Source organism: Loxodonta africana, chromosome 9 (assembly GCF_030014295.1).
Source record: "Loxodonta africana isolate mLoxAfr1 chromosome 9, mLoxAfr1.hap2, whole genome shotgun sequence".
Taxonomy (NCBI): Eukaryota; Metazoa; Chordata; class Mammalia; order Proboscidea; family Elephantidae; genus Loxodonta; species Loxodonta africana.
In genome coordinates, this window is record NC_087350.1 from 80,231,147 (window position 1) to 80,247,953 (window position 16,807).

General features: G+C 44.9%; 1 protein-coding gene across 2 annotated transcripts; it reads right to left on the reverse strand.

Moving 5' to 3' along the window:
- Positions 1-840: 840 nt before the first annotated feature.
- On the reverse strand, positions 841-16,437 carry POLR1E (RNA polymerase I subunit E). Of its 2 annotated transcripts, XM_003407855.3 has the most exons (12): positions 16,283-16,437; positions 15,649-15,752; positions 14,325-14,401; positions 12,961-13,046; positions 10,777-10,835; positions 9,878-10,022; positions 8,077-8,184; positions 5,167-5,263; positions 4,563-4,696; positions 3,605-3,686; positions 2,673-2,804; positions 841-1,182 (listed from the first exon to the last, which is right to left on the reverse strand). In XM_003407855.3, the coding sequence occupies exons 1-12, from the start codon at positions 16,356-16,358 to the stop codon at positions 1,023-1,025; spliced, it is 1,260 nt and encodes a 419-aa protein (XP_003407903.1). In that variant the 5' UTR covers positions 16,359-16,437; the 3' UTR covers positions 841-1,022. The 2 variants fall into 2 exon arrangements, with proteins under 2 accessions (XP_003407903.1, XP_023400892.1); XM_023545124.2 differs by lacking the exon at positions 16,283-16,437 and having other exon boundaries at positions 15,649-16,274.
- Positions 16,438-16,807: the final 370 nt, after the last annotated feature.

Below are 16,807 nucleotides of genomic sequence, written 5' to 3' on the forward strand. Positions count from 1 at the left end.
TGCAAAGCCTTGGAGATCTGAGACCGAGTGCTGGCCACAAACCTAAGTCTCTCCATGTCACAGTCCCAGTACTCACAGCACCCCTGTGTACACAGATTACTGTATCTCCCATGGCAGACTGCATCCATTCCCAGCTCCTTCTAGTATACCTTCCTATAATTACAGGGGCTGGAGAGATGAAATCTAAGACTCCCTTGCTGCTAAGATTCTAGAGGCATATTAGGTTCCTACAAATGTACTTGGATAAGAAGGAAGCAAGATTGAGGCCAGCTTCCTCATCTTTTGGCAGTGTTGACAGACAAGGCAGTAGAAATGAGTGGCTGAACTCCAGACCTTACAACTTTAGAGCACTTTGTCTATGTAATAAATCCCTTAAAATACCTAGAAGAGTTTCTGTTTTCCGTACTGAACTCTGATTGATTCATACCCCTCAAGAGTATGGCTTTCAGGGCTGACCTAAGCCCTCCGTGTTGTCTGGGCCATGCAGAGCAACTGAAGTGAGCACATCCTCTGATTTGGCTCTACCTGGTTAAGGTATCCTCAAATTAGCTTAGCCTGTTTTGGCAACCCCACCCCACTGGTGACCCATAGTCAGCCAGTGATAAAACCTAAAGCCTTCTCTTCCAGCCTACCAGGCTACATCCTCCGGACCTAAGCATGCCATTTCACATTTCTCTTTATAAGGCTTCATCCCATAGATTTGGCCCAGGTTTCACACTGGAGAGATCTTTTAGTTCCAGCTTCTCTAGGCCCCACCTTCCCAAATCCCCACACCCGTAAACCAACACGAGTAACGCATGCCATTTATGATCACAGCAAAACCAAAGGAGGGAGATGAAATCCAATCTGGCCATCACTCTATATTTCTGCTTAAGACAAGCATGACTGAGATGCAGGCTTCTGGCTTCATACCTGCACCAAAGCAAGGCTTCTTTTTTCTTTTCTTTCTAAAAATAAAAGAGGAAATGAGCAGAAGAAGTGGCTATGACGTGGCCAAAATGCTCTGTGTGGAAAGCAGACAGCTAGGTGACTCTCCTCCGTTTTGACTGGTGGTCCGAGGTCTGGGCTGGAGGCAGCGGGATGGACAGGGTGCCCAGTCTGTGCTCTTCTTCCCTGCCGGCCGCCACAGGCACTGTTCTTTTCGAGATCTTTAGCCTCATGGCTTTCGCTATCTCAATTATCCTAAGGAAGGAACAAATGGAGACACACCCCTCAATGTGACTGCCCAGTGAGGCTTGGCAGGAGGGAGTGGTACACTCATGCTCCAAAATTCCCCAAAGTGGCCATTAAGCAAAGCCCCAGCAGAGAGGTAGACAAGATCCCCCTCAAAGCCATCAGCTGGACAACTTCACTTAAATGTGTTGCCATTAGAAAACAACTATATAGGTGATGGAAAACCAGGTTATCTAGATCCCTATTAATAATGTTCTTTGCTTCCTATGGCAAGCTGTAAATGCAACTAGGGTAGGGCACGTGCTAGAATTTTACAGACTCCAGTATCTGTTCTCTGATCTTTCAAACTCACTGCTTATGAGAATGCCATTTGCGGACAACCCTCAGAATTAACATTCCAGATTGACTGCAAGAGACTCCATACAAGGGTGTTTTCACAGGCTCCCCTGAAATGCCATCAGGGTCCTTGGACATCAGATGCCCCTAAATTACCAACAAAGGCCAACTGACCCCACAGTTCAGGACCCTGGGGAGTTCTGTCCTCTACTCAGTCTAAATCCCTGCTAACAGTTAGAGGGGACCTTAAAGGTTATCTCCGTCACTCTCCCAGCCCAGTCAGGGAAGCCCAAACGTGGCATCCCTGCCAAACAACAGCTCCGCCTTGCCTTGAACGAATCCCGTGGCAGCCCCTTCCATCTGACTCTGAAAAAGTTATTTTTGCTAAGCTGAAAAACTGGGTTTTCTTACAACTTCCACCCATGAGTTTCACTCCTCTGGGCCATACAGAATCCTCCTCCCCAGTGACAACAATCCAGAGAGTGGAGGCTGCTTGGTTATAAAGGAACAGGATGCTGAGGGCTGAAGTCCAACTATTCCCCTTCTTGGCTGAGTGACCTTGGGGAAGTCATTTACTTCTCTGAAACCCAGATTCCTCAATTGTTTTTTTTGGAAAATCAAAGAGATAATACTTCAGAATTCATACCGTGCATAGTATAGAGAAGAAACTCAGTAGTGTCTGGTTGTTCATTCATTCACTCACCGAAATTGTGAGAGCTTTTGATTCCAACTTCCCCAGGCCCTACCTTCCTGAATCCCCACACCTGGTCCCAAGTCTTTCCCATACAAAACGTCCCCAGTTCCCTTGATGGTGCCTCATGCTTTCCAGTGGAACTAGTAATACACCATACTAATTATAGTCACACTAATAAAGGTAAATGGAAACATTTCTGCCCATTATCTGGGCAAACTTCTTAACACGAATGAACAAATGCAAGCCCACAAAGATTAGTGCAAAGGCCAAATTATGGTTTTGTGGCTACATTAAGTCCCCGTGGTGGCAGAGTGGTTAAGAGCTCGACTGCTAACTAAAAGGCTGGTAGTTCGAATCCACCAGCTAAACCTTTGGGGCAGTTCTACTCTGTCCTAAAGGGTTGCTATGAGTTGGAATCGACTTGGTGGCAACAGTTTCACGGGGGAGCTTTTTATGCTGTTGTGCTCACCTTTTCTCACTGAGCTTCAGGTCCCTCTGCAACATCGTCAGGTCAACCTGGAAGTCATTTATGTGCAAGGCCAGTATGATTACATATGCAGTAATCTTTGCCTTCATTGAATCCGAAATTAAGTTCCGTAAACTGCAGAATCAGTGATAGTAAAGGGAACACAAAATTAAACTCTTAAGTTGATTTCTCCAAAAGCAAAAACATCTAATACTGTTCTCATACGCACTCCATGTTTTACCATCTTGGGGAAAGGGAGAAGGAATTGAGGCAGCATTCCTTGTCCCTTTAAAGGTGCCTGAGCCTTCACACACAGTGCAACAGTAAGCCAATCCCAGTGTTTCCCTCCAAGTGGGACAGGGAAAGGCAGCCCTACACTTTCCCCAGGCACAGTTAGAGCTTCTCACTGGTGAGGACCCCTGAGTCTTTGTCCCTTATCTGCTCAGCAGGGCTGATGGGAAAACAGTCACCCCAAATGTAGTTGCTGATGACTCTCCCAAGCACATGCAGGAGCAGGCAGCACGATCCAAGTAGATGGCAGGAAGGGAGCCCCAGCGCGCTGCCTGGGGTTCTTTCCTCGTCATCACGTTAACCTGCCCTTTTCTGCAACACTGCCCTTCCACAGAACACGAGTTCTGGGACTTTAGGAAGGGTTCCTCGAAAGGAGCGTGTGAAGTGAAATTAAGTCTTTGTTGTAGGACTTTCCAGAGCCTTCACTATTCCAAAAATGTAAGTAAATTTCTCCAAGGAGAATACAGTACATACAAATGTTTCTTAAACTTGATCCCAGAACCCTTCCAAATGTCAGTGCTCTCTTCAGCACTGTATATCTTGGACTTGGAATTGAAGCCAAGCCCCTACTTCCCACTTCCACCCCTTGCCCCCAACCTGCTTTCTACTTCACAAGCAGAAACTGGGACATGAACTCCCCTGACCTGCCATTGTTGTAAGTCAAACAGGTGAAGTGCTTCAGGAGTTTGGTGTTGATGATGTGTGGAACTCCAGGTCCCAAGGCACCTACAACACAAAGTTGAGCTTAATCATCATCTTTCAAAACCCTCAGGCCATGTGTCATCTATGAGCTGGGAGAAGCGACCAACAGCTGGGCCACTGTAATATGGTTTGAGAAGCACAGCCAGCCACTTTAAAATGACAGTATGCTCAGGTGTACTTCAGCCTTCAGATCATACACACGAGAGACGTTTGTGATGGCATGGGAGCAAAAATGAAAAAACAGACTCAAGTGAGGCCTAGAGAGTTCGAAAGCAAACACCAAAAAATATGAATGTACTCTTGGTCCCCAATCACAGTAACAATGACCCAAATACACCTGGTGCTTAAAACCGTGAATGTCTCCTACTAGGTTTCCAACTCTGGGCGAGTTAGAGGGTATGGGAGCCACCCATGGCCCTAGCTACAGGCAGCACTGAGGTTACCATCAGAAACTGGCTCTCTCCCAGACAAAAATTAGTTGACACAACCCAACCCCTCTTCACAAGCAACCCATTAAACCTCCATAAGCAAGGCCGATTTTTTCTCCCTACATAACTGATGTTTGTTGTAACAGTCCCTTAAAGTTTTCATTTGATTTGACCTGGATACTATACTTTGCCTAATGCAGAACAGAGGCAATGAACGTAGGCTCTAAGCAATCATATAATCCCACCTTTCCCCATTTTCAGATGAGAAAATGGGAGAGCCAGACAGAGAAAAGAGTATGGCATGTCCTCATGGCATGTCAGCGGTACTAAGAGGACTCTCAGTGTTGCACAGTTAAAAATAAAGACCTGGACAGACAAATCCTTTTTCTTCTCTCATTACAGCTGATTTAAGATTTATAAGCAAATAATGGACTGAAAAATAACTAGAATAAAATGCCTGTCATGGGCTTACTTTTCCGCTTAATCACTTTCTGAGCTCGAAATTTGATGAAGGTGTCCAGGAACCAAATGCATCGGGCCTGGCGGTCTCGGCTCTCCTCATTTGATGGCAAGGACTTCAGTGCTTCAATGACAAAGGAACAGTGTCTAAAACAAGAAGGGAAAGGGAGGCATGTATTAGGATAAGATGGGGTCTGTCAGAAACCATTCACTCCCTCATAATGAGAACAGCAGGCACCTCTCACACCTGACACATTCAACAGTCAATGAAGGGCCATCACACTCAACATTACCTGTGTGGCTTAGTGCAGGTGTCAGTAAAGGGCTGGAGAGTAAATATTTTAGGCAACTTCTCTGGTTCCTGCCCCAACTCACCACCCTTCTGCCCCGTGCTGGGTTCCACATACCAGAGACCAACTCTCTCCCTTGAACACCACTGACAGCCTTGGAATAACAGGCCTGGAGGCCCAAACATTCAAGGAAACACTGGCTCATTCACGTTCAAATGCTGGACAGACATGCCTCCTCACTGACACCAAAGGTCCCGCTTCATGTCTGACTGCTGTTGTGTCCCAACATCACTCCCACAGACCTTCCACCTGCCCAAGTGGGGATACCTGTTCTCTTCAATCATCTTCAGTATTTCTTCTGATGTGACAGTCCTGAATGCTTCAGATGGACTTTTAAGAGCTTCATACTCAGCAGGGGAAAGAACTAGTTACAGGTCAAGAACCCAATCCAACCAAAATGGAAACATCAAACTAGCCCTTCCCCCATCCCCTTAATTTCTTCCCCCGTTTTTTTTTTTCTTTTTTATGTACAGTCAACCCTTTGCTGTTGAGGCCGTCCTGTTCCGGAGACAGGAAAGTCTACTTATATTTATATTTCAAAAATCTTTCATATTCATTCTCTCATCTGAGCCTCACAAGCAACCCATTTAAGAGGCTAGACAAGAACGGCTAGCCTCATTTTTCCAGTTAAGAAAATAGAGGCTTACAGCAGTTAACACACTTGTTCAAGGCCACACAGCTGGTAAGTGACAGAGCTTAAAGCCAAGTCATCTGATGCCACAGCCCATCCTCAGCACCACGTGGGCCTAGGCAGCCCCTAAGTCACCTCTCTCTGCAGCACAGCATTAACTCTCTGTACAGGTATTGTCTAGGACAATCCTAGGCAAGGTTATCAACTCAAGCTCGTCAATATTCTGTTGAAGACTCTCTCCAATTAGCCCATCCTAACTACCTTTTGTTTAAGCAAGAGAAGATACAAGCAATTTAAATTAAAAGGCATGATGGGAAAGAACAAAAGGTGCTCTCACAGCTGTGGTACAAACAGTTTTGATCAGGGAACCAGCAATTCTGGTTCTAGTCCTTTTGTCTGTTACTAAGCTGTACAACCAGGGGCAAGTCACTTCGCCATCCTCAGACCCAGCTCCTCATCAGTTAAAAGGCAATAGGACATTTCTCCAAAGATATACAAATGGCCAATTACAATAAGGAAAGATGCTCAAAATCCAGGGATCACAACAGAGGGTCCTGGACAGAGCTGGAGAAAAACATAGAACAAAATTCTAACTCACCAAGAAAAACCAGACTGACTGGCCTGACAGAGACTGGAGAAACCCCGAGAGTATGGCTCCCAGACACCCTTTTAGCTTAGTAATGAAGCCACTCCTGAGGTTCACCCTTCAGCCAAAGATTAGACAGGCCCATAAAACAAAATGAGACTAAAGGGGCATGACAGCCCATGGGCAAGGACTAGAAGGCAGGAGGGGACAGGAGAGCTGGTAATAGGGAACCTAAGGTTGAGAAGGGAGACTGCTGACATGTCGTGTGGGTGTTAACCAATGTCATAAAACAACGTACATACTGTTTAATGAGAAACTAGTTCTGTACGCCTTCATCTAAAGTACAAAAAAAAGTACGTGTGTGTGTGTATATAAATAAAAATGACCAAAATCAATAGCCATGAGGGAAATGGCAAGTAAAACCATGAGATAACACTTCACGCCCCTAGGATGGCTCTAATCAAAGACACACAGTAACGAGTGGTGGTGAGGATGTGGAACTGGAACCCTTCTACATTGCTGGTGAAATGGCAGATGCTTTTGAAAACAGTCTGACAGTTCCTCAAAGGGTTAAACGTACAGTTAGCATATGATGTAGCAATTGCATTACTAGGTACACACCCAAAAGAAATGAAAACGTATGTCCACACAAAGCTGGTGTATGAATGTTTATAGCAGTGTTACCCCAATAACCAACATGTAAAAACTCAAACATCAATACCCTGATATACGTAAGTGGTTGCCAGGGGCTGGGAGTGGTGGTGGGGAATGAGGGGTGACTGCTAATGGACACGGGGGTTCTTTTAGGGGGAAAGAAAACGTTCTAAAATTAGACTGCAATGATAGTTGCACAACCCTGGGAATATACTTAAAAAACATTGAGTTGTACACATTAAGTGGGTGAATTGTGTTGTATGTGATAATATCTCAATAAAGCTGTTTAAAAAAACTGCCAAACAAAAAGGAAAAAAGGAAGGGGTAGGGAATGAGTCGCTGCCCTGCTGCCATCCTGGGCTCATTACAGGAGGGGCAACCAGTACGCTGCAAAGTGTTTTGTAAACAGGGAAGTATCACAGAGAGGCCATTCTTATTACTGGTGAAATTGTTATCATGGGTAAAGGCAGAAACTCTGAAGTAGTTAAGTTTAAAGTGAGTTTAAAACTGTCCCAAACCAACAGTAACTAACACCTGTCAGGAAATGAGGACTACAATTAATCTGATTCTGTACAGCTGAGGTCTTAAAACTGTCCTTCAGCATAAAAGAACCTAACATAAGGAGGATGCCAAGTCTCCTACCCCAACAGCAGAGAAAGGAGAAAGGATGGAATTGTCACAAGAATGGTATGTGAATGGAAAAAACAAAAAAATGATCACAGTATTATGCATCTAAGGAGCTCTGCTTTGATGGGAGACTCTGGGGCAATGTGTGATCTGTTCACATCCCGGCAGACAAGCTGTTACCTGCTAAACAAGTCAACAAGGTTACTGCTGTGAACAAGCTGCAAACAGAGTGGCTACCTATCAAATGCCTGGACTTTTCTGCCTTCTCTTTCTTATCATAAAGCCACTGCGGCATCTTCTATCTGACTAGGCCCCTGAGAAGTGAAATTCTAAGCTACAATCCTTCCTTTTACAAAATTAGTCTGCTCTAGACTTTGGGCATTGGCAGACTCAAGTCCCATTTTGAGTGCTGAGGGAGAGGGGCCCCAAGGTCTGAGCAGTGGGCATTTGGCATCTTGCTGAAGAACAGGGTGAGGGGCTGGGGCTGAAGCAGATCCCTCAGCTAGTGAGGAAGCCCAGCTGACCTCCCAGGAACAACACTGGAGCAACTGCAGAGGTTTGCATGTAGTCTTTGTGAAGGTCACAGGAACACGGACACCCTCAGAGCCTGGCTGTGCCATTCCTGTGCAAACATCCCGATTTGTGAAACAAGGCAGATTTTCTACTGCAAAAAGGATACGATCTTCAAATTTATACACGTCTTCCGGCTTGTCTGCGTCAGCGTAACAGGGAGGAAGGTACACAGAACCATCCTGCAAGGCATCCTGCATGGCATCACTAACCAGAGCTTTTCAAAAGAGGATCAATCAGCGTCAGTACCACCCTGCATGGCTTCAGGTTCCCCAACACTCTTTGCAACCCGTGCACTCAAGACCACAACTGGTCCACAAACACCTCGTCTGAATGTTTCCACCAACCTGACCCAACCTCCCCATCGGGTGACCGTTCCAGGACTACTATGTTCACTCACGAAACAAACATTAACCAAGCACTATGGTTCCCCACTCAAGTAACTTAGAGTGCAGTTGGGATAAACAGATATACTAATATAGTACCATATGAGAGGAGCTAGAAATGAGGGAGATTCAAAATAGTCTTTAACAGTTTAACGTCCAGAAAATTTCTCCACATATTGAAACCAGAGGGTCAGGGAGAGGGGAGAGTCAGAATATAAAATTCTAACTGCCTTGCAAAAATAAACATGTAAGAATTAAGTATGCATATAAAGAAGGGTGGAGAAGAAAACAGAAAAAATTGTAATAGTTGGTCTGATGGAATGACAGGAATATGGGTAAACTGTTTCTCTTTTTAAATGTCCTTTAATACCAGAAGTAAAGGAAAAAGTCAAAAAATTTTACTTAGATATTAAAGTGTGTCTTTGAATCAATGGTGAGACCTATATCTATGTTCCCGGGTATAAAGGTGTTGGCTCTCCCCAGCTGGATCTTGAAGGAAATTAACAAAATAATTAAGATCACCTGGAAGAAATAACATGCTATAAAAGCTAATATACACTTGTGGAAAATAAGGATGAATTTGTCCTATCAGACAATAAACCAAATGATAAGGCTGCTATAATCAAAACAGCCTGGTACTGCTACCAGATAAGCAGTCAGAACAAGGGAACAGAACAACACAACGAAGTGTTTTAGGAAGGTAGTCACATGATAAAGACTTTTTAAATCATCTTTTACAAAAGGAAAGGACAGCGTTGGGAACAACTGGCTAAATTGTTTGGAAAATATAAAATTAGATCCATATCTCACACCATATGGCAAAAAAAAAAAAAAAAACTTCACAAAGTTAAGGTTTAAATGTAAAAACATAAAACTGAATGTATAAAAAAGAAAACATATAAAGATATTTATATAATCATAGGGTGTGGAAAATTTTTTTTAAATTACTAAAATTCTACTCTTAATGGAAAAACTGCTTTTATATAACCTTTCTCTTGTGTTCTTATAATGCCTTTTAACAATAAATACATGTTTAAATAATACAATTAAATACTCGAGCTGCCTAGGAATTCAGGACCAGAAAAAGGTCCAAAGACACAATGCCTTGCCACATTGTCCGCTGATCTCAAAGTGAAAGGGTGTCTCTAGTGGCCCAGGTCAATCATCATCGCATCAAGCTTTTTTTGACCAAAGCCTCCCTGTGACTCAACAGAAAAAACTGAGGCCTCCTCCCTCCTCTGTGCCCACACTGCCCTGCAGGCTGCAACAAGGGCACCAGGAACACAGTGGTGCACACATCCATTCACACGTCTGTCTCCTCTACTTGTCTGTGAGCTCGCTGAGGGCAGGGCCATCTGTCATGTTTCCTACTACTTCCAGAGCCTGTCCTGAGGATGCCCTCAGTGAGAGAAAGAATCCAGCCTCTAATTCCCATCATTTCCATTGTGGAGCAGGCCAAAGATCTCAAAAGAAGAGAAAGCTGTCTTTATGGGCAGACTCTTACCCAAAGCCCCAGCCGCTTACCAGTCACCCCCTTCGTATCAATGATATTCTCTGCGGCTTTAGCTACTGCAAGATTCAAAGATTCATTGCCAACTCTGTTCATTCTCCTGGAGTTCAGAGCTCGCTTCTGTTTGGTGGTACCAAAGGCTTCAATGCAAGAATCCATCTGTGGAAGAGAAAACTCAGTTACTGGGTGCAGGCCTGGCACTGCTGCTTCTAGCTGTGTGACACAGGGAAACTCTCACAGGCTCCCTGAGCCATCATCGCCTCACCTGTAAATCAGGTGATACTAGCAGATTTGAATAAGTGCTTGTTTTATAAACTGTAAAGGGCTATTTACAAATCGTTAACAACATCTGTAAAACGAAAAGACCTGACTAGAACTGAGCTGGTAATCTGTGGCACAGTTTACATTCTCCCATCCTACACCCACAACAGACACTGCCAACAGATGACATCACTCCTTCCCCGAGGCTGAGGGAGCCTCACACCCCTTCTCAATACAGTGCTCCATGTACCACGAGGGATTGTATTTACCAACCTGGGGGGAGATGACCTCTGTAGGAACCTTCTACTCAAAAACCCTGAAGTTTACTTTGTTTTAATGTGAAAATTTCCAGGCTACAACCAGTATTTTTTGAGATTTGTAATAAATCCTAAAAACACGTGTTACACCACGCCTGTATCAGCACTGAGAGTAGGTTCCCAATACCGGCACACAGCTGACCCAGATGGAGCAGGACTGCTCTCTGTGAGGCTGAGGCCACTGCAGTCAGAACTGTCCAGAGAACCACAGACTGAATGAGCTGGGAGCAGCCAAGAAGACCTCTCAGTTCAACCAACTCATTTTACTGACAGAGACACCCAAGGCCTAGAAGGAACTTGCTTGAGGTCACAGACCTTAGTTCTGTCACACTTACCTTTTCTCTGTAAGTTTTAGTCTGACTCTGTGACAGCAGCTCACTCTCAACTGACTCATCTACCAAAACACAAAACAAAAACAGTGAAGAAAAAAGCAAGCTTGGAAGACCTACATATAATAATGGTGTTTAATACTTATGAACTGTTTCAGTAAAACAGTCTTTACTGCAGGACTTCCCAGAGCCTAAGATGACACTGTACTGTGAATCTTTGGAATGCTGTTTTAGTACACAGCTAAAAGAATTCAGAGAAAAAATTAAGGAGTCAAATGAATGGATCATCTGGTCCAACGTCTTCATTTTACAAATAAGAAAAATGAGGCCTCCAGATGAAATGATTGGCCCCAGATCAGCCCACCGAGTCATAGCAGAGATGGGATTAGAACCCAAGCACTCAGCTCTTTCCCATGCATAGTTTTGCCCTCCTTGTAAAATACCAAAAACAGGTACAAACGTGGTCACCATGAGTCAGAATCGACTCGATGACAACTGGCTTGGTTTTTTATATCTATTACTTACATGAAGCTCTCCCACGAAGTATTCATACAACGGGCAACATAACGTAGTGGATAAGGGCACCAGCTCTGGAGTGACCTTGCCTGAGTTTAATCCCCAGCTCATATATATACACACACATATGCATACACATATATGTGAAGTATGTCCCCGCCACAGTCATTTCACCTCCGTGTCTCAGTTTCACCATGTATAAAAAAGTAACAGTACCTACCCCAAAGGTTCTTATATGAGTTAAATGATGTAGCATATTGAAAGTGCTCAGAATAGTGTCTAGCACACAGTAATGATCTCTCTCTCTTGCTAAAAAAAAAAACCAGAACACCAAACCGGTTGCTGCCGAGTCCATTCCAACTGATAGCAACCCTACAGGACAGAGTAGAACTGCCCCATAGGGTTTCCAAGGAGCGCATGGTGGATGCAAACTATCAACTTTTTGGTTAGCAGCTGAACTCTTAACCACTACAACACCAGAGTTTCCCTCTCTACGTATATATTACATATACATACACATACATATGCACACACATACACAGATACATGCTAGGTAGAAAAAACCAGTATCTAAAAATAATTTACATGTAAAAACAAAAATTTATTTAATCAACAAATTAACAATCTTCCTTGACTCCTTGGAATTTAGAAGACCTTTTGGAGACTGATTAAATGTAGAAATTAGCCACTTTACTAAAAGTAGTGTGTTTGTAAACCAGAGCGTTCTTAACCTAGAGACTGTGGACTCAAGAAATTCCTGGGTAGGCTTTGGGATTCAAGAGCCCTTTAAAATTGTATGCAAAATCTCATAGGCTTATACACTTCCAGGAAGGTCCAGGTCATTACCAGATACTCAAAAGGTATGGAACCACTGCTTTGAGGGAGTAAGTCAGAACTAATGCCTCTGAAGGTATCACTCGGCTTCTACCAATGGTTCTAACGATGCTTCCTTATCTAACAGTCTCCCTCCTCCATGGTTCTCAGTATTTAAGGGTATCACTAATGGCCCCAGTTTTGAGATTTAGGGAACAGAGGCCCTTTGAATCTGACTCTCTATTAATAATTTATGAAGATCTCACTCCAGCCCTGAGCATTCAAGATGCCAAAATATAGAGGCAATGCAACTTCTCCCAATAGATTAGGGAAAAAATACATCCCCCCTACCAAATTACACATTGTTGAGACTTTTTATCAACATGAAAGTTATAGTACAACCTTGTGAGCCACTGCACTCACCCACCATACCAGAGATTCTAAAACCTTCTACCCCAACTAAAACGGTAAAGAATGAAGATAAATATCTTCAGTGGAAATCAATTTGGTATCAGAAATTCTAATATTCTGCTCATACCACTGCACAACTTACTTTAATATTAGTTTCTGATCTCAAGTCCGTAAACACTGTGGGGACAGGATTCTTGTCTGTCTTGCTTACTACTACATCCATAGTGCCTAGCTTGGTGCCTGGTATATAGTAGGTCATCAATCAATATTTGCTGAACAAAAAAAAACTTTAAAAGTTTTTCAAATAATAATAAAAAAAAAACTGGCAGAAAGGCACCATTTTAAAAATAAATACTAAACGTGCTTTGAAAATCAAAAATTCAAACCAAATCACCCAGTAAACCCAAACAGCGCATACAATTTTCTGTGAACCTTCATGCTAGGACCTACCTGAAAACAGTGGGTGCATGTTGAACAACTCCGCATCATATACTTCCATTTGGCCAGAGGTCTTGTTCAAAACTCCAATAAAGTGTCTGAATAAAGAAGGAATAATACCAGCAACAATGGATTACTCAAAATACATTGTTAAAAAAAAAAAAAAGATATTGTTTATAAACTTCCTTTTTCCTATATAAAGGTTCTCAGCCTTCTTTCTGCCCCGACACATGTGAGGAGTACATCGCTTGCTCATAAATAACAATCTTCTCTTATAGCAGCAATCCCCTACATGGGGAGGAGGAAGGGAAGGAGGAAAGGGGAGAAGATATGACATGGTTTTGGGTTTAAAAAAAAAAAAAAAAAGCCACCAGGTTGATTCTAGTAGTCAATCACCTTTGGACTCCCTGCTGTAATGGGAAACCCTTTTTAGGTAGAAGAATCTAGAATTACACTATAATTTGCTGCATGTATAAATTTTACGGAGGCACATATGAGTAAAACCATACTGATTATGGGGAGAAGACCACTCTGAATTAGAGAATCTTTGTGAGGGGATGCAGTGTGTTAATACTTTTAAGCCTATGTGCATTAATCTGACTTGTATCAGGATGTGGTCTAGTGGGAGTTCAGACAGGGCCTTGTTTGTGGTTCACTGTAAGGAAACCCTGGAGGCGTAGTGGTTAAGAACTATAGATGCTAACCAAAAGGCTGGCAGTTGAAATCCAATAGGTGCTCCTTGGAAACTCTATGGGGCAGTCCTACTGTCCTATAGGGTCGCTATGAATAGGAATCGACTCGACGGCAACAGGTTTTTTTATGGGTTGGGTAGCATCACAGGGACCCCATCTGCATTATGCCAGCCCCTGAGAATTGTAGACTGTTTCGGCTGGACAATCTTCACTGTACAGAGAGGGAGGACAAGGGTCAGTGAAAGGCAGAGTTCTCCAGTGTCGCTCAGTCAACTACCACGGAGCTAGATGGAAACACTGGGCCCCTCCTTCCCAGCCCAGAGCCTTCAACACTACTAAATCCTTTTCTTGTAGTTAGTTCCAAGGCAAACTTCAGGCAAGGTCTGGTCTACTAATCACACATTCCAAATTTGTAGAGACAGCTGCCAATTGGAATAAGACAGATATAAATAAAGAATATTACAAATTAACACGGTTTAAGAATTTTCAACAAATAGAAGTCATCTCTCTCTTTCAGGAATATTAACAGGCTGGTATGAGGATCCCTGGGTCCAGGAACACAGGGACCTGTTAACCTCCCTACGTTCTCCCGCTGCCCCTATGATAAAGACTGATAACAAAAGTGCCAGTGGCACCACCTCTACCCCCCCCATTACCTTTCATGCTGCCCGTCCCCATCACTACCTGCACAAAGTGTTGCATTTGAGGGCTCCAGTCCCAAAATTGTTCCCCACATAGGAAAGTCTGTCTGTTTCAGCTGCCTAAAATATAGAAGGGAAAAAAGCTCCACTTAATGTCAAAAGGTACTAAGCATCTTGTCTCCTTTTTATACATTTGCAAAAGCTTTAGAATGCAGAACCACAGTGGATTAGAACTAGAGAGCCACTGGGAGGTGGTACAGCCCCACTATCTCTTAAGTGAATCTGGGGTACCCCTGGGGAAAGGGCAAAAGAACTTTTGAAAGGTAAGCCCCAGAAGGTGCTGAGTTCTAACCATATTAAAGGTTCTTGGCCGAGGTGCACCATAGGACTTGGGGGAAAGGCCCTGGGCTCCCAACACATATACATAGGCATGCAACAAGGTGATTCTGCAGGCAACCTCCTTGGCCTGGAATCCAAATTCTCTTTTATCCTTTTTGTTCACTTCTACCATGACTACTCTTTACGTACTCTTAGGACCACGGAAATGGTTAATTCACACCCCAATCACAGTCAAGCACTAGTTCTTGCTATCCTCTTCACCTGGAATATGAAATCTCACCTGACAGCCTCTCCTACCCCCATCCTTCAGGGCTCAGCTCCAGTGAACCCTCTTCCAAGAAGGCATTCTGGCAAGCAGAGAGTTCTCCCCTTTCTGAGCTCACTCTGCCCTGTACTCTCTCCCTTAGGCCTTGAGCTTTGTCTACTTGTATGAGTGTCCCTCACATCCAATTCTCACCTCTCCCTCCAGAGTAGAGGCTCTCAACCCAGGACAATTTTGTCCCCCACCACAATGGGACATTTGGCAATGTTTGACATTTTTGATTGTCACAACTGGGGGTTGGGGGCGGGGAAGAGTGTTACTGGCATCTAGTGGGTAGAGACCAGGAATGCTGCTAAATATCCTGTGATGCACAGGACAGCTGCCCACAACAAAGGATTATCTGGCCCCAAATGTCAATAGTGCTGCAGTTGAGAAACCCTGTTCTAGAGTATGAGCTCCCTCAGAGCGGCACCAGGTCTAGTTTGGCTTTACCCCCAACAGCTTATAGCACAGGGCCACAGCAGGTGCTCAGTAAATGCTTGTTGAATTAACAAATGAATTAACCGTCATCACTTCTCCAAAAGTTCCAAACCTGGATGGCCAAGCCTGCCCCCACACCAGCTGTGGGTGGGCGGGGGGAGGAATAGTTCTTTAAAGGCCCATTTGCTGCCCCCCTTTTTTCCTCCCTCACTCCCTTCACAGCCACCCACACCGAAGGGACCTCCTGAGGTCTGCAGAGTGGAGGCAATTGGCAACCATGACTTACTAAGATTCGCTGACTCCTCTTCCTGGGGTTTGTGGAGTCTTTACTCTTGTACAAGGTAAAGTGCATGTTGCCTGGATTCTGCAGCTTTCCATTGGAGAACTGGACTGTAAGGTTGCAGCCGAGAGCAGAATGAGAAGGGGACCCACAGTGTATGTGAAGAGGAAACGGGGAGTCACTGGAAGTGATTCGAAGAATGGAGATGGGGAAGGAAGTCCTGACCCAGTTGAGAAGGGATGAACAGGTGAGAGGAGCCCCCGGGAGAGCCTGTGACAGGAGGGAATGACTGGGAGGATAGAGGTTACAGAGGAGGTCTGGTCCAGTTCTAGAAAAACAAAGGGGCTCCCTACCCAGAGGAGAGAGGGAAATGGGGCAGATAGGAGAGATGGTGGATGAGGGGACTAAAGGGTCCTGGGCACCGCCCTGGGGAGGGTGTGGCAGGGATGTCCCCATCCAGCTGGGAGTGGTGACAGGGTGGCAGGATGACGCTGAAGCCCTGAATGAGCCCCAATAAGTAGAGACTAGAGGGATACTGGCCCAGGTGGGAGGGGGGCCAGGCGGGGCGCGGGAGACTGGAGAGGTACCAAGAGCCGGAAGTGGGATAAAGGGAACTCCGCTCCAGCTCCGCAGTCTTTACCGAGTACAGCTCTCTGGCTACCGTCGGGCTCCCCACAGTACAGCCACCTCGCACTCGGCAACACCTCCGCCGCCATCTCGCCCCTCTAGCGGCCACAACTCGAAGCTGAACTAGCCTGGACTACCGGATACATTAGGTCACACGTGGTATCCCGCGTAGTGCGCCGAACCGGAAGGGCGTGGCCTCGTGAGGCACCGCCCCGCGCGCTCGGAGACACGTGTTTCCGCCCCCTCCTGACATCGCCCTGCCCCCTGCACGCTCCTCCCCGGAGCGTGTCGGCGCGCTGCCCCGGCCACTCAGCGCAGCAGCTCGGCGCTGACAGGTGTGGTCTCCGGCACACTGTACCCCTGCACTATACTGGTTTTGTGGGACTAGGGCTGAGGGCGCCCAAAAGTCTGCAGCTTCAGTCTGTGCTTCGTGTTTGGTTTCCAGCTGCTCAGCATGGTCTGGATAAAGTATGATCTATTTCTCCTACATTGACAAATATATCTTCCTGAGACCTGAAAAACTAGGTTCAAACTTAGA

Coding starts and splice junctions, on each gene's coding strand:
- POLR1E (XM_023545124.2), bottom strand. CDS start 16,098: ATGGGGACATCCCTGCCACACCCTCCCCAGGGCGGTGCCCAGGACCCT. Junction 5,264..8,076: donor CGTGTATAAATTTGAAGATC/GTATCCTTTTTG, acceptor ACCTGTAACTAG/TTCTTTCCCCTGCTGAGTAT. Junction 2,805..3,604: donor TTGACTTACAACAATGGCAG/GTCAGGGGAGTT, acceptor CTGATTCTGCAG/TTTACGGAACTTAATTTCGG.